General features: G+C 35.2%; 1 protein-coding gene across 1 annotated transcript in view; it reads left to right on the top strand.

Moving 5' to 3' along the window:
• Positions 1–21,263, top strand: part of UBR3 (ubiquitin protein ligase E3 component n-recognin 3) — a gene marked incomplete at its 5' end in the record, with an annotated part of 238,879 nt that overhangs the window by 166,583 nt on the left and 51,033 nt on the right. The window contains 2 exon segments of the mRNA XM_080798665.1: positions 1,450–1,555; positions 21,066–21,169. Coding sequence (XP_080654791.1) covers positions 1,450–1,555; positions 21,066–21,169 — 210 coding nt within the window.

The following is a 21,263-nucleotide window of genomic DNA, read 5'->3' as shown; positions in this document are numbered from 1 at the left end:
ATCTTATAGCTCTCATAATGCCTTACAATAGATTCCCCAAACCAAACTACTATTACCCTTACTGTTACTACCCCCTCACGAGAATCATATTGATAGATCTTAAATTAATCTAAAATATAGTTGGTTTCTAAGTTGGTTGCTCAGAAGCAAAATCTTGTTTTCTTTTGATTTTAATTCAGAGAATAAGTGACAACAAAATGCTTGTGTTATTTGGCTTTTTTTCTTTTTCTTTTTTTTTTTTTAAGTTTTTATTTATTTATTTACTGGGGAGAGAGAGACAGAGATAATGAGAGAGGGCAGGAGCAGGGAGGAGAGGGAAAAGCAGGCTACCCTCTGAGCAGGGATCCTGATGTGGGTCTTGATCCCAGGACTCTGGGATCATGACCTGAGCCTCAGGCAGTCGCTTAACCAACTGAGCCACCCAGGTGCCCTCTGTCTGTTTTGTTTTGTTTTTTAAGAATTTATTTGACAGAGATGACAGGTAGGCAGAGGCAGGTGGGGGGAGGGGTGAGGAGCAGGCTCTCTGCTTAGCAGGGCTGCAATGCAGGGCTGGATCCCAGGAGATCATGACCTGAGCCAAAGGTAGAGGCTTAACCCACTGGGCCACCCAGGCGCACCCCCTCTGTCTGGTTTTAAGAATTAATTTCAGTCATATGTCAGAAAGTATTATCTGATTTTCTAAAAAATGACTTTTGTATCATGTATGTTTTTGAGAATTTGTGGCAGAATAATCTAATCCATTCCTTGTCATTTTAACTCCCAAAAAGGACATATGGTATGAAAGCATAATTTAGGATTTCCTTCTGAATGATTTTAAAATTTTAAAGAAAAACATTTTTCCCCAAATGTCATGAGCAGATTTTTTTGAAAGCTAAGACTTATAGATTATTAGTATGGTTTAGAGAGAAGAAATGAAAATAGCTGGAGTAGCTATGCTAAGTAATAACGTTATTTCAGTTTTTTCTTCATTTGAATCAAAAGATAATGAAGTCACAACTCAGTCTAAAGAGGACTTAGGGGAAAATACCATGTAAAGAATTTCATCTAACAGCGATTTAGGTGGATGTCATTGTCAGTATTACTCAGATTAGAGTATTGATAATAGTAAATCTTTGTTAGGGACAGCCACAAGTGTGAGAAGTACCATTCATCAAGTCTGATGCATAAAGCCAAGGAAAAGTAGGTCTGTGACAGGAGATAAGGAGAACGAACCATTCCAGTATTGAGACTGAGCATAAGGATAGTCCAGTTCCAGTGGTAATTTTTTGCATAAATATTTCAGAGTTTACCTTAAAAGAGAGTGTGAAGTAGTTGATTCTTAAACTTGGCAAATTATAATTATGAAGATGGGAAATATTTCCACATGAATTAGCTAGAAATTTTGTATGAATTTTGTCCTGGAAGAATTGTGTGAACTTTCTAATTAAACCTTTTCTTCAATTTATTTAGATCAGCTGTTCCATGTATTAGCCTTGCACATGCGGCTTTATAGCATTGATTCTGAGTATAATCCCTGGAGAAAGCTTACGCAATTAGTAGAAGAGGAGAATTCGCAGTAAGTATTATTGGGAGATTAAAGTCAATTAAAACTTTTTTTGAGAAATAGTTACATACTGAAATAGAATTAGAATTCTTTATGAGTGTGTGAATTTTCCTTTTTAAATATAGAAATACATAAAAAATAAAAATGTTTAACATTATACTTTCTGTAAAAATTGTATAAAAGTTCATACCAAGTTAGAAAATGTCTTAAATAATCCATTAATTTTTAAGCAGTTAATAAGTTTGAATGGAGGTACACAATGACTGATTGCCCCTCTTTTTATGTCAGAATTGATTAGTGGGTTCAGGTAGTCTTAGTTTGATCCCTTTATTGTTCTCTGTCAGCCTTACACCCAAGTGATTTTTGTAACCCCTGATTATTGTTGTTGTTTAGGGATGTGGGGAGGCGGGTCAGAGAGAGAGGCGGGGAGAAGTGAACTCTCTGGTGAGCAGAGAGCCCAATGCAGGGCTCCATCCCAGGATCATGACCTGAGCCAAAGGCAGACACTAAACCAACTGAGCCCCACCCCTGATGATTCTTGCCTAAATCTAGTATTCCCTTAGATGATTCAAAGGAGTGATTTTGTAAAAACAAAACAAAAACAAAAAACCTCCTTTCTTATTTATTAGCTAGGAATGATTTTTTAATAAAGGAAAGCTTTCTGATATCATCTATCTGGTTACCCTGAAATATAGTTTGGCAGGATGAATGCTTGATATTTCCCAGTTCACAAGTTTTCAAAGAAGGAACTTGATGCCCTAGCAGGTTCCAGTGGTGACCAATAAGTTGTGGTTATTTATTTGATGATCTCATAATTTTTATATATTTGATGTGTTCACTCCATTCAGCTATTCTTTTTGGTGCAAATTGTCCCATTTTATTTTATTTTATTTTATTTTAATTGAAGTATAATTGACATACCATATCCTATTAGTTTTATGTGCACATCATAGAAATTCAGTGTTTTTGTGTGTTACAAAATGATCTCCTTGATAAGTCTAGTCACCATCTGTCACCATACAAAGTCATTACAGTATTACAGACTATAGTCCCTATGCTGTATATTACATCCCCATGGCTTATTTTATAACTGGGAGTTTGTATCTCTTGATCCCCTTCACCTGTTCCACCCATCCCCATTTCCACTCCACTCTGGTAACCACCAGTTTGTTTCCTGTATTTATGAGTTTGTTTCTGTTTTGTTTTGTCAGCTTGGTTGTTTTGTTTTTTAGATTCCACATGTAAGAGTGAGATCATACAGGATTTGTCCATCACTTCATTTCACTTAGCATAATGCCCTCTGGGTCCATCCATGTTGTCACAAATGGCATGGTTTTATTCTTTTTTATGGCTGAGTAATGTTCTAGTGTGTGTATATATGACACACATATGTATACATCGCATCTTCTTTATCTCTTCATCCATTGATGGACACTTGGGTTGCTTCCATATCTCGGCTATTATAAATACTGCTGCAGTGAACATAGGGGTGTGTGTATCTATTCCCTAGTGCTGGCAAGAATGTGGAGAAAGGGGAACAGTCATACAGTGTTAGTGGAAATGTAAATTGGTGCAGCTGCTATGGAAGTTTCTTAGAAAACTGGAAATAGAACTACTACCACACAATCCAGAAATTCTGCTTCTGGGTATTTACCCAAAGAAAGTGAAGACACCAATTTGAAGAGAGATATATTGCTCTCTTTTAGGTTAGTGAGAATCCCTTTAAAATTGCTGTTGTACTTTGAAATGATCCAAGCAGTCTTTGATAATATCCTTACTTTCTGGCACAATAAGTTAACCTAGGCTTATTTTGTACATTTTACACTCTCTACCTGGCATCAGCCATTTCTTTGTGTAGTTCCTTTTAATGGGAAATGGTATTTAGAGATCATAATCTTGATGCTAAGGGGTATATATAGCTATTGTGTTATCACAATAATTTATAGGCTTATAGGCCATTCCGGTGGCAGTAAGGAAGTCTGTTTTTTTTTAAGATTTTATTTATTTACTTGACAGAGATCACAAGTAGGGAGAGAGGCAGGTGGCGGGGGGAGGGGAAACTGAGCAGGGGAAACTCTCTGCTGAGCAGAGAGCCTGATATGGGCTCAATCCCAGGACTCCGAGATCATGACCTGAGCCGAAGGCAGAGGCTTTAACCCACTGAGCCACCCAGGCACCCCAGAAGTCTTTTTAAAAAGATTTATTTATTTTAGAGAAAGGGAGCAGACAAGCAGGGGGAGGACGGAGGGGGAAAGAGAGGGACAGGCAGACTGCACTGAGTGCGGAGCTCGATGTGGGGCTTGATCTTAGGACCCTGAGATAATGACCTGAGCGGAAATCAAGAATTGGTCACTTAACTGACTGAGCCACCCAGGCACCTCATAAGTCTTCTTCTTTTTTTTAAAATGAGATAACGATCCCGGGTTCTTTCTGATATTTGTAATTCAAATGTAAGATTGCAAAGTTATGTTTTATTTCTTAACTTTTTGTTATTTACATCTTTTTTCTCTTCTTTGAAAATCTAGGCTCATAATGATATTAACTTTATTACTACTTCTATTACTTATGTATAACTATAATTATTTTGAAAAAATGATACTACTACTGACTTTAAGTTCTTTTGACCTAGAATATATACCACTAAGGATGTACAGGCAAAATATTGCTTCTAAGTCATTTAAAGTAACTTTTTTCTAGTGTTGTTCTGCCTTCAACTTGATTTATAGTGAGACTCACTTGTTTCAGTTCTTTTTTTACTCAGTATTTAAAGCTTACCTTTTCCCCTTAATTTATTTATCTTAATTTTATAAAGCTTATATTTTTCCAAAGGAAAAACTATGTGATCAATTCAGAGACCTTTATCTCCCATTCATGCCCATTTGCATTTCTTTTTGAGAACTCTTTGACTGTTGCCCGTTTCTAAATATTGAGTTGTTGGTCTTTTTCATCTTCATTTTAAAAACATGCTTATGGATTATGGATATCAGCCTTTTGTATTTTAAGTTGCAAATATATTTCAGTAGCTTGTCAAACATGTTTTTATTTTATGATTTTTTTTGCCATCCAAAGTTTTTTTTAAATGTCATTTTCATAATCTTTTCATTTATTAATTCTGGAATTTGACTTCTCTTTACTCAGGTCTTACCCCACTCCCTGTTTATAAAGAAATTCCCTTGGGTTTTCTTTTCTTATTTCTTTTTTTAAATTTTTAAAAAATTTTAATTTTTTTTAAATTGAGATATAATTGACATACAACATCATATTAGTTTAGGAGGAATGAAACTAATTACCACATAGTGATTTGATACTTGTATATTGTGTAATGATCACTGCACATAATTACAAACTTTTTTTCTTGTGATGAGAACTTTTAAGTTCTCTTACCAACTTTTTTTTTTAAAGATTTTACTTTTTTTTTTTTTTTAAAGATTTTGTTTATTTATTTGTCAGAGAGATAGAGTACAGGCAGGCAGAGTGGCAGGCAGAGGCAGAGGGAGAAGCAGGCTCCCTACGGAGCAAGGAGCCCAATGTGGGACTCGATCCCAGAATGCTGGGATCATGACCTGAGCCGAAGGCAGCCGCTTAAGCGACTGAGCCACCCAGGTGCCCCGATTTTACTTATTTTTGCTCAAACACAAGAGAGAACAAGCGCTGGGGGAGAGGGGCTAAGGAAGAAGGAGACTCCCTGCTGAGCAGGGAGCCTGATGTGGTACTCCATCCCAGGATCCTGAGATCATGATCTGTGCTGAAGGCAGACGCTTAACTGACTGAGCCACCCAGGCAACCTCTTAGCAACTTTCCAATACACAGCACAGTATTATTACCTATAGTCATCCTGCTGTATATTACGTCCCCATGACTTATTTATTTTAAACTGGAAGTTGGTACCATTTGACTACTTTCACTTATTTTGCTTACTCACCATCCACCATCTCTGACAACCACCAATTTGTTCTTTTTATCTATGAGTTAATTTTTTTTTTAATTTTTAAATTTTTTATTTTTTTATAAGCATATAATGTATTTTTATCCCCAGGGGTACAGGTCTGTGAATCGCCAGGTTTACACACTTCACAGCACTATGAGTTAATTTTTTAAAAAAAGATTCCACATGTAAGTGAAATCATATGGTATTCGTCTTTCTTTGGCTGATTTTTTTCACTTAGCATAATGTCCTCAAGGTCCATCCTTATTGTCAAAAATGTCAGGGTTTCCTTCTTTTTTATGGCTGAATAATATTCGTGTGTGTGTGTGTGATGTTTTCTTTATCCACTCATCCATTGATGGACACTTAGTTTCCTTGTGTTGGTGACTGTAAATAATGCTGTAGTGAACTTGGGGGTGCATATATTTTTTTTGAGTTACTGTTTTTTATTTCCTTTGGATAAATACCCAGAAGTGGAATTGCTGGATCATATGGTAGTCATATTTTTAATTTTTGAGGAACCTCCATGCTGTTTACTATAATGGCTGTACCAGTTTATGTTCCTACCAGCAGTGCACAAAGGTTCCTTTTCTCTACATTCTTGTCAATACTTGGTATTTCTTTTTGATAATAGCCATGTTAACAATTATGAAGTGATATCTCATTTTGGTTTTGATTTGCATTTCCTTGATGATTAGTGATGTTGAACATCTTTTCAGTACCTCTTGGTCATCTGTATGTCTTCTTTGGGAAAATGTCTGTTTACATCCTCTGCTCATTTTTTAATTGGCTTTTTTTTTTTTTTTTTTTTTTTGCTATTGAGTTGTATGAATTCCTTATATATTTTGGATATTAGCCTCTTATCAGGTTTATGATTCTTCTAATACTTCTGTGACTTTAGTTTTTATATTTAGATCTCTATTTGGAATTTGCCATGATATCTGATAAAAGGAACAGATCCAGTTTTATTTTTGTCCGTATAGCTAACAGATGTCCTATTGCTTTGCCTTCCATACAATAGTAAAATAAAACAGAACTATCAAAAAAAAAAAAAGAAAGAAAGAAAGAAAGAAAGAAATGGAAAGAAAGGTGAGAAAGCACTTTGTTTATTGATATGAAAAGATCTCCATCAAGATACAATGTTAGGAGGAAAATACAGGAGAAAAAAAATGTGTGCTTTATGCCACCATTTGTGTAATCAAGTAGGGCTGATAAAATGCATTTGCATTTATTTGTTAAAACAAACCAGACCCACACATGTCTGGTTATTGGAATTAAAGTGTAGATGGCACTGAGGAGCAGTGAGGGAAGCCTAGCCTTTATAGTAAACAGTGCAGGGATAATTGGAAATTTATACGAGAAGTAATAATATTGAACCCTATCTCATACAGAACCTACTCACCTTTTGCCAGTTGTTTCAGAAATGTCTTAGAAATACAAATGCAATGCAAAGAGAATTGAAGATAGTGCTTGCATTTAGAGTGTCCTATTTCTTTAATTTCCTTTAATCTGAAATTGTTCCCAACCTTTTTTTTGTATTCCATGACATTGATTTTTTTTTTTTTTTAAGAACTCAGGCCAGTTATTTTGTAGAATCCCTCAATTTATTTTTGTTCAGTAGTTCCTTGTGGTTAGATTCACATGATAAACTTGGCAGAAATATCAAAAGTAATATATTCTTTTTAGTGCATCATATTAGGAGGTACATGCTGTTGATTTGTGTTGTTATTGATGATAATGATTCTGATCACTTGGGTAATGTGGTATCTGCCAGGCTTTTCAACTGTAAATTTATTATTTTATCCTCTGTAATCAGTAATTACAGTTGTCTTCTGGGGAGATACTTTGAGGCTATGAATATGTCCTGCTACTTCTCAAAAAAAAAAAATGTGTCTGTGTTTTGTGTTTATAGACAAAATTAGCAAGCCGTGAGTATTTTGCATGTTATGGCTAAGAAAAGTTAAATTTCTTGACATTAGCTAGTAATTTTCTTTCCTAGCTAGACTTACATACTCAAAGGCAGGGATGGTGTACTAATAAAATATTAGAAGACCTAATTCTCTGAGTCTAAAGATGTTTAGCAAACAAAAGTTTTCCTAAGTGTAGTATTGATGAAGTAAAGGTTTTAAAGACGAGACATAGGTATGATGCTTTCAATAATACTATTTGTCAGATGTGTTCCTATCAACCCCTAAGATTTAATACCCACTAGATTAGTAGTAAATGTATGAACACTTAACCAGTGATTATTTCATACTAGGTAATTTTGTGCTTTGCATATATAATCTCATTTAATCATCACTATAACTGTATACGTGAGGTACCGTTGTTATCCCAAATTTTACATATGAAGAACCTGAGGCTTAAGAAATAATTGGGGTGCTTGGGTGGCTCAGTCAGTTAAGCATCCAACTCTTGATCTCAGCTCAGCTCAGGTCTTGATCTCAGGGTTGTGAGTTCAAGCTCCACGTTGGGCTCCATGGTGGGTATGAAGCCTACTTAAAAAAAAAGAAAAAAAGAAAAGTTAATTAACCTGGTTTTTAGGGGACACAGCTGTTAAGAAATAGGGGTGGCATTTGAATTCATATCTTTCTGATTCAAGAGCCTACGTCTTTTTTTGTTGTTGTTTTTAAAAAAGATTTTATTTATTTATTTGACAGAGAGAAAGACAGTAAGAGAGGGAACATAAGCCAGGAGAGAGGAAGAGGGAGAAGCAGGCTTCCCTCTGAGCAGGGAGCCTGATGCAGGGCTCGATCCCAGGACCGAGCCGAAGGCAGATGCTTAACAACTGAGACACCCAGGTGCCCCTCAAGAGCCTAAGTCTAACTATTACTCTGTTTCCTTAGTAATAAGAGATCCGAGCAATTTCTGTGTCTAATGTTAGGGGTTTCTCATATATACCTTTTTAAAAATCTTCTTTAAAGTTATTTATCTTTATCTCATTGTATTGATAATGACTTTGGTTTAAAAAAAATGGAAACTCAAGCCTATTAAATCTAACACACCCTTTTCCTCTTATCATTCATAGAGCTAATAGAAGTATACAGTTTTTATAATCTGGATTTTGAAGATTATTTACAAACTTTAAGAAATAGAAACAATTATGTATTAAAATTTTTTTTGTATTTTAAAATATTAAACATTAAAAGAATAGTTATCACAATGATGGTATTAAACCCCATAGTCAGAATTTTTGTTTCTCTTTTCTGTATTCATTCATTCTGATTATGTGCCTGCTATGTGCCAGGAAAGATCCATTTTTGTGTCCTCAGAATGATTGTTTTTGTCTTTGTAGCTAACAAGCTACGGGTTGTTATTATTTTTGTAAATTTTTTTTCTGATTATAAAAATTACATTGTACAGTGTTTAGAATGTGCAAAAATGGTGAGGGGAAAAAATCAAAGAACCTACAAGATTGATTGATTGATTTATAATTATTTTTTAAATTAACATAGAACACATTATTTGTTTCAGGGGTATAGGTCTGTGATTCATTTATCTTATATAATACCCAGTGTACATTACAACACATATCCTCCCCAATGTCCATCATGCAGTTACCCCATCCCCCCATGCCCCTCCCTTCCAGCAACACTCAGTTTGTTTCCTAAGATTAGGAGTCTCTTATGCTTTTGTCTCCCTCTCTTATTTCATTTTGTTTCATTTTTTTTCCCTCTCTTCCCCATGCTCCTCTGCCTTGTTTCTTAAATTCCATATATGAGTGAGATCATATAATTGTCTTTCTCTGATTAACTTACTTCGTTTAGCGTGATGCTGTGTAGTTCCATCCACGTTGTTGCAAGTGGCAAGGCATTTTTTTGATAGCTGTGTAATATTCCATTGTATATATACACACCATATCTTTATCCACTCATCTGTCGATGGACTTCTGGCCTTTTTCCATAGTTTGGCTATTGTGGACATTGCTGCTATAAATATTGGGGTGCAGGTGCCCCTTCAGATCCCTACATTTGTGTCTTTGGGATAAATCCCCAGTAGTACAGTTACTGGGTCATAGGGTAGTTCTATTTTCGACTTCTTGAGGAACCTCCATACTGTTTTCCAGAGTGGCTGCACGAGTTTGAATTCCTACCGGTATTGTAAGAGTGTTCCCCTTTCTCCATATCCTCACCAACATTTGTTGTTTCTTGACTTGTTAATTTTAGCCATTCTGCCTGGTGTGAGGTGGTATCTCATTGTGGCTTTGATTTGCATTTCCGTGATGCTGAGTGATGTTGAGCACTTTTTCATGTGTCTCTTGGCCTTTGGATGTCTTTTTTGTGGAAATGTCTGTTCATGTCTTCTACCCATTTCTTGATTGGATTATTTGTTCTTTGGGTGTTGAGTTTGATAAGTTCTTTAGAGATTCTGGATACTAGCCCCTTATCTGATATGTCATTTGCAAATATCTTCTCCCATTCTATCAGTTGTCTTTTGGTTTTGTTGACTTTTTCCTTTTTTTTTTTTAATCTTGATGAATTCCCAATAGTTCATTTTTGCCTTTGTTTCCCTTGCCTTGGAGACATGTCTAGCAAGAAGTTGCTGCGGCCAAGGTCAGAGAGGTTGTTGCCTATGTTCTCCTCAAGGATTTTGATGGATTCCTGTCTCACATTTAGGTCTTTCAACTATTTTAAGTCTATTTTTGTATATGGTGTAAGGAAATGGTCCAGTTTTATTCTTCTGCATATGGCTGTCCAGTTTTCTCAACACCATTTATTGAAGAGACTGTCTTTTCTCCATTGGATATTTTTTCCTGCTTTGTCAAAAATTTGACCGTAGAGTTGAGGATCCATTTCTGGGTTCTCTGTTCTGCCATTGATCTGTGTGTCTATTTTTGTGCCAGTAACATACTGTCTTGACGTTTACAGCTTTGTAATACAGCTTGAAGTCCAGAATTATGATGCCACCAGCTTTGGTTTCCTTTTTCAACATTCCTTTGGCAATTCAGGGTCTTTTCTGGTTTCATAGAAATTTTAGGATTATTTATCCCATTTCTGTGAGAAAAGTTGACAGTATTTTGATAGGGATTGCATTGAATGTGTAGATTACTCTAGGTAATATAGACATTTTAACCATATTTGTTTTTCTAATCCATGAGCATGGAACATTTTTCCATTTCTTTGTGTCTTCCTCCATTTCTTTCATGAATATTCTATAGTTTCTGAGTATAGATCATTTGCCTCATTGGCTAGGTTTATTCTTAGATATCTTATAGTTTTGGATGCAATTGTAAATGGGATTGACTCCTTAATTTCTTTGTCTTCTATCTCATTGTTGGTGTATAGAAATGCAAGTGATTTCTGTGCATTGATTTTATATCATTCCACTTTACTGAATTCCTATATGAGTTCTAGCAATTTTGGGGTGGAGTCTTTTGGGTTTTCCATGTAGAGTATCATGTCATCTGCAAAGAGTGAGAGTTTGCCTTTTTTTTTTTTTTTCTTTACGAATTCAGATGCCTTTTACTTCTTTTTGTTGTCTGATTGCTGAGGCTAGGACTTCTAGTCCTATGTTGAATAGCAGTGGTGAGAATGGACATCCCTGCTGTGTTCCTGACTTTAGGGGAAAAGCTCTCAGTTTTTCCCCATTGAGGAATAATACTTGCTGTGGGTCTGTCATAGATGGCTTTTATGATATTGAAGTATGTACCTTCTATCCCTACACTGTGGAAAGTTTTAATCAGAAGGGATGCTGTGCTTTGTTAAGTGTTTTTTCTGCAACTATTGAGAGCATCATATGGTTCTTGTCCTTCTTTTATTTATGTAGTGTATCACATTAATGATTTGTGGATGTTGAACCACCTTGCAGCCTAGGAGTAAATCCCACTTGGTTGTGGTGAATAATCTTTTTAATGTACTGTTGGATCCTGTTGGCTAGTATTTTGGTGAAAATTTTGCATCCATGTTCATTAGGGATATTGGTCTGTAATTCTCCTTTTTGATGGGGTCTTTGTCTGGCTTTGGGAGCAAGGTAATCTTTGCCTCATAAAAAGACTTCAGAAGTTTTCCTTCCATTTCTATTTCTTTGAAACAGCTTCAGAAGAATAGGTATTAATTCCTCTTCAGATGTTTGGTAGAGGGGCACCTGTGTGGCTCGGTGGGCTGGGCCTCTGTCTTTGGCTCCCGTCATGATCTCAGGGTCCTGGGATTAAGCCCCGCATTGGGCTCTCTGCTCACCGGGGAACCTTCTTCCCTCTCTCTCTCTCTGCCTGCCTCTCTGCCTACTTGTGAGCTCTCTCTCTCTCTCTGTCGAGTGAATAAGTAAAATCTTTAAAAATAAAAAAAATTAAAAAAAAATAAATGTTTGGTAGAATTCCCCTGGAAAGCCATCTGGCTCTGGGCTCTAGTTTGTTGGAAGATTTTTAATTACTGCTTCAGTTTCCTTGCTGGTTATATGTTTTCTCTTTCTTCCTGGTTCAGTTTTGATAGTTTATATGTCTCTAGGAATGCATCCATTTCTTCCAGATTGCCTAATTGGTTGACATATAAGAACATAATGTGTTGGCATGTAAGAACATATTATGTTCTTGTAATTGTTTGTATTTCTTCAGTTTGGGTTGTGATCTCTCCTTTTTCATTCATGATTTTATTTATTTGGGTCCTTTTCTTTTTGGTAAGTCTGGCCAGGAGTGTATCAGTCTTATTTATTCTTTCAAAAAATCAGCTCCTGGTTTGTTGATCTGTTCTACTATTGTTTTGGTTTCTGTTTCACTGATTTCTGCTCTAATCTTTATTAGTTCTTGTCTCCTGCTGTATTTAGGCTTTATTTACAGTTCTTTCCCCAGCTCCTTTAGATGTAGCATTAGGTTGTGTATTTGAAACCTTTCTTGTTTCTTGAGAAAGGCTTGTATTGCTATCTACTTCCCTCTTAGGGCCACCTTTGCTGCGTCCCAAAAGTTTAGAATAGTTGTGTTTTCATTTTCATTTGTTTCCATGAATTTTTGAAATTCTTCTTTAGTTTCCTGGTTGACCCATTCATTCTTTAGTAGGATTCTCTTTAGTCTCCATGTATTTGAGTTCTTTCCAACTTCCTCTTGTGATTTGTTCAAGTGTCAAAGCATTGTGGTCTGAAAGTATGCAGGGAATGATCCTAATCTTTTGGTACCAGTTGAGACGTGATTTGTGACCCAGGATGTGATCTATTCTGGTGAATTTCCATGTGTACTTGAGAAGAATGTGTATTCTGTTGCTTTGGGATGGAATGTTCTGAATATATTTGTGAAGCCCATCTGGTCCAATGTGTCATTCAAAACCCTTATTTCCTTATAAACCTTCTGCTTAGATGATCTGTCCATTACAGTGAGGGGGGTGTTAAAGTTCCCTACTATTATTGTATTATTATCAATGTGTTTCTTTGATTTTGTTATTAATTGGCTTATGTAATTGGCTGCTCCCATGTTAGGAGCATAAATATTTACAATTGTTAATCTTTTTTGGATAGACCATTTAATTATGATATAGTGTCCTTCCTCATCTCTTATTATAGTCTTTGGTTTAAAATCTAATTTGTCTGGTGTAAGGATTGCCACCCCAGCTTTCTTTTAATGTCTATTAGTATGTTAAGTGGTTTTTCACCCTCTCACTTTAAATCTGGAGGTGTCTTCGGGTCTAAAATGAGTCTCTTGGAGACAGAATAGCGATGGGTCTTGCTTTTTTATCCAATCTGATACCCTGTATATTTTGATTGGGGCATTTAGCCCATTTACATTCAGGGTAGCTATTGAAAGATACGAATTTAGTGCCATTGTATTGCATGTGGGGGGTGGGGTGGGGGGATTGTTACTGTATGTTGTCGCTGTTCCTTTCTGGTCTGTGTTACTTTTGGGATCTTTCTTTGCTTAGAGAACCTCTTTCAATAGTTCTTATAGGGCTGGTTTGGTGATCACAAATTCTTTTAGTTTCTGTTTGTCCTGGAAGCTTTTTATCACTCCTTCTATTTTGAATGACATCCTAGGTGGATAAAAATGTTGTTGGCTGCATATTTTTCTCGTTGAATATATCATGTCAGTCCTTTCTGGCCTGCCAGGTCTCTGTGGATAGGACTGCTGCCCATCTAATGTTTCTACCTTTGTCGGTTACAAACCTCTTGCCCTGCACTGCTTTCAGAATTTTCTCTTTGTCTCTGAGATTTGTAACTTTCACTATTATATGTTGGGATGTTGATCTGTTTATATTGATTTTGAGGGGGGTTCACTGTACCTCCTGGATTTTGATGCCTTTTTCCTTCCCCAGAATAGTGAAGTTCTTTCTCTGTTACAATTTGCTCCAATCTGACTTCTGTCCCCCTCTGTCTTTCCTCTTCTGGAATCCCAGTTATTCTAATACTGCTTTGCTTTATGGTTTTACTTATCTCTCGAATTTTCCCCTCATGATCCTGTAGTTATTTATCTCTCGTTTTCTCAGCTTCTTCATTCTCCATCATTTGGTCTTCTGTATCACTAAATCTCTTTTCTGCCTCATTTATCCTAGCAGTTAGAGCCTCCATTTTTTGCTGCACCTCATTAATAGCCTTTTTGATTTTGACTTGGTTAAAATTTAGTCCTTTTATTTCTCCATAAAGGGATTCTCTAGTGTCTTCTATGCTTATTTCAAGCCCAGCTGTTTCTTTATAATTGTTGTTCTGAACTCTAGTTCTGACAGCGTACTAATGTCCATATTGCTTAGGTCTCTGGCAGTCAGCACTGCCTCTTATTCTCTCTTTTGAGAGTTTTTCCATCTTGTCATTCTGTCCAGAGAAGAATAGATGAACAAGAGAGCAAAATACTAAAATGACAACAATGACACCAGAGAAATACATGCTAAACAAATCATAAGAAACCTGAAACTGGGTGGGGTGAGGGTGGGGAGTCGAATCAGACAGGTGAGCAGAATAAGGCAATACATTGGATTCTCTGTGTATTTTGGTCTGTTTTTTAAGAAAACTAGATCCCCAAATTGTAAAGAAAGAAAAACTTATATATGTACAAAATTAAAATTAAATAAAATGAAAGGATAGAATGTAACTATAAAAATGGAAATTAAATGACAAGAAAAAAACAAAAGAGAGAAAACAACAACAAAAGGAAGGGATATAAACAGACAGGTGAACAGAGCAATACACTATTTCCTGAGTGTATTTTGGTTAGTTTGTTAGAGAAACTACATCTCAAAATTGTAAGGGAAGAAAAACTTATACATAGAAAAATAAAATTAAATACATTGAAAAGATAGAATGTAACTGTAAGAATGAAAATTTAAAAATTAAAGACTTTAATAAGACAATAAAACCTCCAAAAAATAACAAAACAAATAAAACAGAGGAAGAAGGAAAAAAAAAGTGTATGATTAAGCAGGTGAATAGAACAGAGCCATACACTAGATTTTGGGTGTGTTTTGGTTTGTTAGAAGAAATTGCATCCCAAAATTTTAAAGAAAGAGAAACATCTATATATAAAAATAAGATTAAATACAGTGGTAGGATAGAATGCGACTGTAAAAATGAAAATTTAAGAAGATATTAAAAAAGGATATGATAAGGTTGAAAAAGGAAAGAAGAAATATTTTTTTAAAAAGAAAATAAAAAAAAATAAAGCTGAAAGACTAAAGAATCATGGGGCAAAGGCGGAGAGTTCTATGTGCTGTATTCCCCTTGTACTGTAGTTTCGCAGTTCTCATTGATGGGTAAACTTGGTGTTGGCTAGACATTCTTGCTGATCTTCTGTTGCACTGATTCTCAAATATCTTTGCCCCGGGCAGAATTGTACCACCCTTGCCTGGGGACAGGCTAAGTAATCTGCTTTCTACTGCTCTATGTTGCTTTTGTTTCCTGAAGGCTTTTGGCACAGCTTTAGAGGATTAGAATGAAAATGGTGACCTCCAATCTCTGGCCCCAGCCTAAAGCTCTGTGCCCCACTCCTCAGTGGGCCCTCAGAGAAAAGCAGTCTTCCTGGTCTCTGGCTGCTCTTGATGTTTACCCAGCCTATGACTGAGCATTTCTATCTCAGTACAAGACCCCGTTTGGAGTCTCCAAACTCAGCATGCTCCTGTGGCGCAATCCTGCGCTGCTTCTCCCAGGGTAGGAAGGGGAGTCTCCCTGGATCTGCTGCTTGTTGGGCCCCTGCACAAAGCGTAGTGGCCTGACTGTGCTCCAGATCACGGTTTATGGCAACCCCCAGCTGAGAGCCCACTCTTGGGCTCACTCTTTGCAGCCAGCTTCCCCACTCCAATACCTGGGAGCTCTGTTGCACTCAGGTGCGCTCCCCCGCCCTGCCCCCATCTTCCTGTGACTCCAAGAATCCTCAGGCCACACGGTCCGAGTGAGCATTCCACCTGGCCTGCTTATCCACTGGAGTGACATCTCTCATTGGAGCAGACTTCTAGAAGTTACAGTTTTGTGCTCCGCTGCTCTGTCACTTGTCAGTAGCTGGTGATGGAGGCTCTCTCCTGCCACGGTCTAGCTTCCCATATGTTTACTCAGATTCACTTCTACACACGTCCTACCCTGAAGAAAGTGGTCACTTTTCTGTAGTTGCAGCTATTCTTTTCTTTGATCTCTAGTTCAGTTTGCAGGTGTTCAGAATGGTTTGATAGCTTTCTAGCTGAATTTCTGGGACCAGATGAAATTAAGGTTTCCTATTCCTCCACTGTCTTGGACTCTCTCCCCGAAAGAATCCAAAATCTTGTAACCCACATGTTATATATAGTTTATTATAGTTTTATGAATTCATGAACTATAAAAAGGAGACCAAATATGAGGGGAAAAATCAGTCCTGTTTTCTGGGAATTCCTCTAACATTGTTAACATCTTGAGATACTTATTTCCAGTTTCTTTTCTTTCTGTATATATATTTTAAATTTTTAAATACTTTTTGAATCACACATACCAGTTTTAGAATCTGCTTTTTAAAATTAACACATAACACCCAAATTCTCATATCATTAAAAATTTTTTAACATACCTAATTTATGTATTCATTCCTATTGTTAATTTTTTTAATTGTTTCTCCTTTTCTACCATAATATCAGATGATGTATTAAGCACTTCTTGACATGTCATGTGTAATCTCAGAACTCTGGAATAACGTGAAAGCATAAATATTTTATGTATTTAGTCATTTATTTGATAAATATTCACTGTATGTCAGGCACTGTGTTACATAGCACAGCATTGCTTTTTGGAAAGATTGTACCTATATTAGCTTTCACTGGCAATGCAGAGATAGTCCTGTTTCTGTTACTCTTGAGTATTATCACTTTAAAAACATATTTTGGGCTAGTTTGATAGATTTAAAAAAATGGGATTCCAAAGTAATAGAAATTTTTTTAGTAAAACAAAAGTAAAGTTAACTTTATATAAATATTTCATGTTTGCTAGCTATTTGTGTACATTCTTTGTGAATTGTATGTTCAGAACATCTGCCCATTTTTCTGTTGGCATCTTATTTTTAAAAAATTATCTATTACCGAACAGATGAACATAGGAAAATAAAATAAGATGAAAGTAGGTAGGGAGGCAAACCATACAAAATGCTAAACTCTAGGAAACAGAACATTGTTGGAGGGGAGGTCAGTGGGAGGAAGGAGTAACTGGGTGATGAGCGTTAAGGAGGGCACTTGATGTAATAATCACTGGGTGTTGTATGCAAATGATGAATCACTAGACTCTACCTCTGAAACTAATAATACAGTATCTGTTAACTAAATTGAATTTAAATAAAGAATTAAAAAATTATCTGAGTGGTTCTTTACAGCTTAAAGTAGTAAACCTTATTTTTTCATAGGTTGTGAAAATTTTTTCCAAAATATGTTTGCCTTTTAATTTTATATTACTTTTCTTGACATGTTAAGGTTTGAAAATTTCATTTAGCCAAACCAGTCAGGCCCTGTATTTCTTATTTTTTCTGGTTCCTTTCATACTTAGAATACCTATCTAGCCCATCCAAGTTCTGGTGTTTACCTTTAGAACCTGTATTACATTGTGTTTCCTGCCTTATTAGGGTTTGCAGTACCTACTCATATATTCTTTGTAGAATTTTCTTATGGGATGTTTTTTTAAAATGTTGGAATTTATTTTCATCAGTAATAGGTGAAGATTTAAAATTTATTTTTAAATAACTAGCTAATTTTTTAGCAATTTTACATCCCATTTATTATATCCTAAATGTTTGTATGTTATGGTCCTGATGAGGGACTTTCCACTTTGTTTTATTGACCTACAAGCCTATGTCTGTGATAGAACCATTCTGGTTTAATTATTGGGAAGATATGTGTATGTCTCTGGTTAGATTAGGCTTCCCTCATTTCTTCCACCTCCAACCCCGTTCCCTACTTCCCAATTTTCCTTTACTGTTCTCATCTGCTTATTCTTCCAGATGATCTTTAGAACCATTTTCTAAGCCATTACCTTCACTTGTGATTTTGATTAGAATTATTTTAAATTCGTAAATTAATTTTGGGAAAATAGTTATCTTTATAGAGACAGTTTCCCAACTAAGAACATTCCCCATTTTTTAAAAAGTAATTATTAAGCTCAACATGGGACTTGAACTCATGGCCCAAGATCAACAGTTGCTTGCTTTACCAACTGATCCAGCCAGGGACCCCAGAACATTCCCCATTTTTAAAATTCTTTTTTGTATCATTGTAGTTTTGAAACTTTTCTTAATTATACATTCTCAATTATATTTAATATTAAAGACTGCTAAATTTGTAACAAGTGTATATGAATAATTATAATAGAGGATATAATCTGAAGTATAGTTGTCCATGCATATGGAGATTTAGACTGATTTTAAATAATATTTGAAGGTCAGTACAATAATAATAATAAACAAGACATAATAGCAAAATAATTAACCTCTAAATTTGAGAAGGATTGCTTCTATTACAAAAAAATTATTGACACATAACATAATAAAATAAATGAGAATATAGACTTATGTTAGCCCTTTAAACTTTTCAGTTGCTTATAATATCCCTATTTTTAAGAAACTATATTTAATTTACTCATTTGGGGATATTTTTATTTTCTATACCTAAAATCTCTGTAATTTGTTAGTCTTTTAGGTCATGTTGCAAGAAGTTCTTAAGCCGCTCTGATTTTTGTCCAGTAAAATTTATCTTTGCATAGAGGTGAGATTGGGTTAATTTAAATGGATCCATAAAGTTCATTTGAATTCTAAGTATGAGTCTTTTGTCAGCTGTTAGATTTAATACAGTAGTTTGATAATCCAAAGTCATTTTTATTCTGAGTAGTTTTTAATGGACGTGTTTCTTACCACTTTCTTTATCATCCATAGGTCTGCAAGGATTTTTCAGTGTTACTTTCCTATTACTATTTGGGAACAGGTTTTATCCTCTTTGCATATTTCCTTTGGAGTCATTTTGTTCATTTCACTAAAGGAACTGTGGTAAAACCAGAGAAATACAAATACATGTAGGAATTATAAGCCCTAATTTTGTTAAAGTTTGTGATTTTCTGTGATGTTTCTTCCCTCACTGCATTTTATCTCTCTCTTGATGCTCTGTAGTCTTAGCTAACTAGTTTTTCTCTTTTTCCACCCAGCCATCCATTCATTTTTCATTTTTAAATTTATTCAGCTGGTTTTTATAAACCGTTTTAATCAGGCATCAGGGAAATGATGGCAAACAAGATAGAGTTTTCATGAAAGGTTTCTTTTTTTCTTTTTTTTCCAGGGCACTTAAAAGTGTAGAGGATGAATTGGGAGAACATAAAATTGTGGAGATTGAATAGTGAGAAGGCAGTGGCTATAGAGATGACAAAGAAAATAAAGATAGTTGTTAGGACTTACTGATAAATATGGGGTGAATAAGAGAAGGTAGGTTCAGGATATCCCCAAGATCCTGCCTTATTTATTCATTATATTTTTAGTGTTATATATATTATATTGCATTCAGACATTGTGCTAAATGCTAGAGGTTATAATAAATGAACCACATCAAGACTAAGAACAAAGAAGGGAGAGTAGATTGGTTATGGCTGGGGGGGATTGTGGGTGTAGAATAGAGCATGAGTTCAGTTTCAGGCATGCTCAGGTTGAGCTTCCTGTTAGATATACAAGTGGAGATAGTGAGTGTTCAGATAGAGAGTGTAAGAGAGTCATAGCTAAAGATTCAGACTTGGAAGTCATCAATGTATAGCTGGTGATTGAAGTCATGGGTTAGGAAGTCTTTCAAAATGAGTGCTTTATATTAAAAGAGAGTGGGAATTGGAGCCTTGGGAAGCAGCACCATTTCTAGGTTAGTCAGAGGAAGAACTTGTCAAGAAAACCAAAGTAGAATAATCAGAAAGTTAGAAGGGAAACTGAGAGAGTGTTTCACAAAAGCCCAGAGAATTTTCCAGACAAATATGTTCAACTGTATGCAGAGTTTAAAGATCAATAAGATAACGATTGAAAAGTATCCACTAGATTTTGTAAATAGGAGGTCATTGTTGACCATGTGGAAAACCCTTTTTGGGGGGATTTAAATAATAGATGAGTGAATAGTAGCCGCTCCCCTATTTAAAAAAAAAAAAAAAGAACTTTGGGCTTATAAAAAAGAGAGACTGGAGAGACAAATAGTAGGTTTCATAGCATTAATGGAAAGTTAGCTTTGGAGAGAGAGACAAGTTAATTTAAGGGATATTGTTAGAGAATGGAGACATTTAAAGAGCTGTCTTCCCCTGGCACTTCAAAACTTCAGAACAGCAGGCACTGGTTTACTCATCAGTGTGTGTAGTGCCTGACATGTAGGAAGTGATCAGTATTTGCTCAATGATGGAGCCTAACAAAAGAGTTGAACAATTTTTGTTCATTGTAAATCTAGTCTGAATTATAGTTTCAAATTTAGTCGGTTCTAGAAGCTTAAGATTTGCTTTTGTTTTCTGACATTAAAAATTAAACCTACAATTAAAAAATGTATCCTTCTACAGGGTTTTAAAAATTCTTATAGATCTAGAATGAGATCTGCTTTAGAATATATTCTGTGTTTCTCTTAGTACTCCACATTCCTAAGATTTACTACTTTGTCTTTTATAGTGTGTTTTAAGTTCTGCTTTGGCTATCATTATCTTTTTTTGGAAACTTTGAAAATTTTAAAAATTTTTTGAATTTTTATGATAGTCATAAGATTGAAACAACTTGTTAACAATATATAAATCATGCCTTTTCTAGATAACTTGTTTTTGAATTGTACTGTTCTTTTTTAATAATGTGAACATTTACTCTGTAGTGCAAGGTTTGTGATGGCAGGTATCCTATATTCACTCCACTTATAGTGAAACTAATCTTCTAAAGTTCCAATTAATCCTTCATTTAATTTCTGTAATTTAAGAAATTAAAAAAAATTCATATCAAGTTAATGTATCCCAATTGTTTACTTAAGTAAGAACTAATAAATTTTCTGTGTAATTTTTTCATATTAGGCAGAGTCAAGGGAATATATGGATATAAAGATTATATTTTTAAGTAAAAAAATATGGCCCTTAACTTTTTCTTTTGAGATTTCTCAGTTGTTTATGAAAGTTTGATTTCTGTTCCATAGACACATATGGGAAATATAAAATGAATTAGAAAAGGTATACAATATTGTTTAAAGTGATTATGCATTTTTCTTTTAGGCAGGGAAATGAAGAACAACAGCCTGAGGTTCCAGTTCTTTATCATGATGTTACATCCCTTTTGCTCATCCAGATCTTAATGATGCCGCAACCCTTACGAAAAGGTATGTCTTTATAATTCTGCTTCTTAGCCATATAGTATATATAATGCTCTAAAAATTATGGGGACAAACATTAATTCTGTTGGTAATGTTTTGA

The sequence above is a fragment of the Martes martes genome (genome assembly GCF_963455335.1).
Source record: "Martes martes genome assembly, chromosome: 3".
In the NCBI taxonomy this organism is placed as follows: domain Eukaryota; kingdom Metazoa; phylum Chordata; class Mammalia; order Carnivora; family Mustelidae; genus Martes; species Martes martes.
Note: the sequence above shows the minus strand (reverse complement) of the source record. Positions and strands in the feature narration are given on the sequence as shown.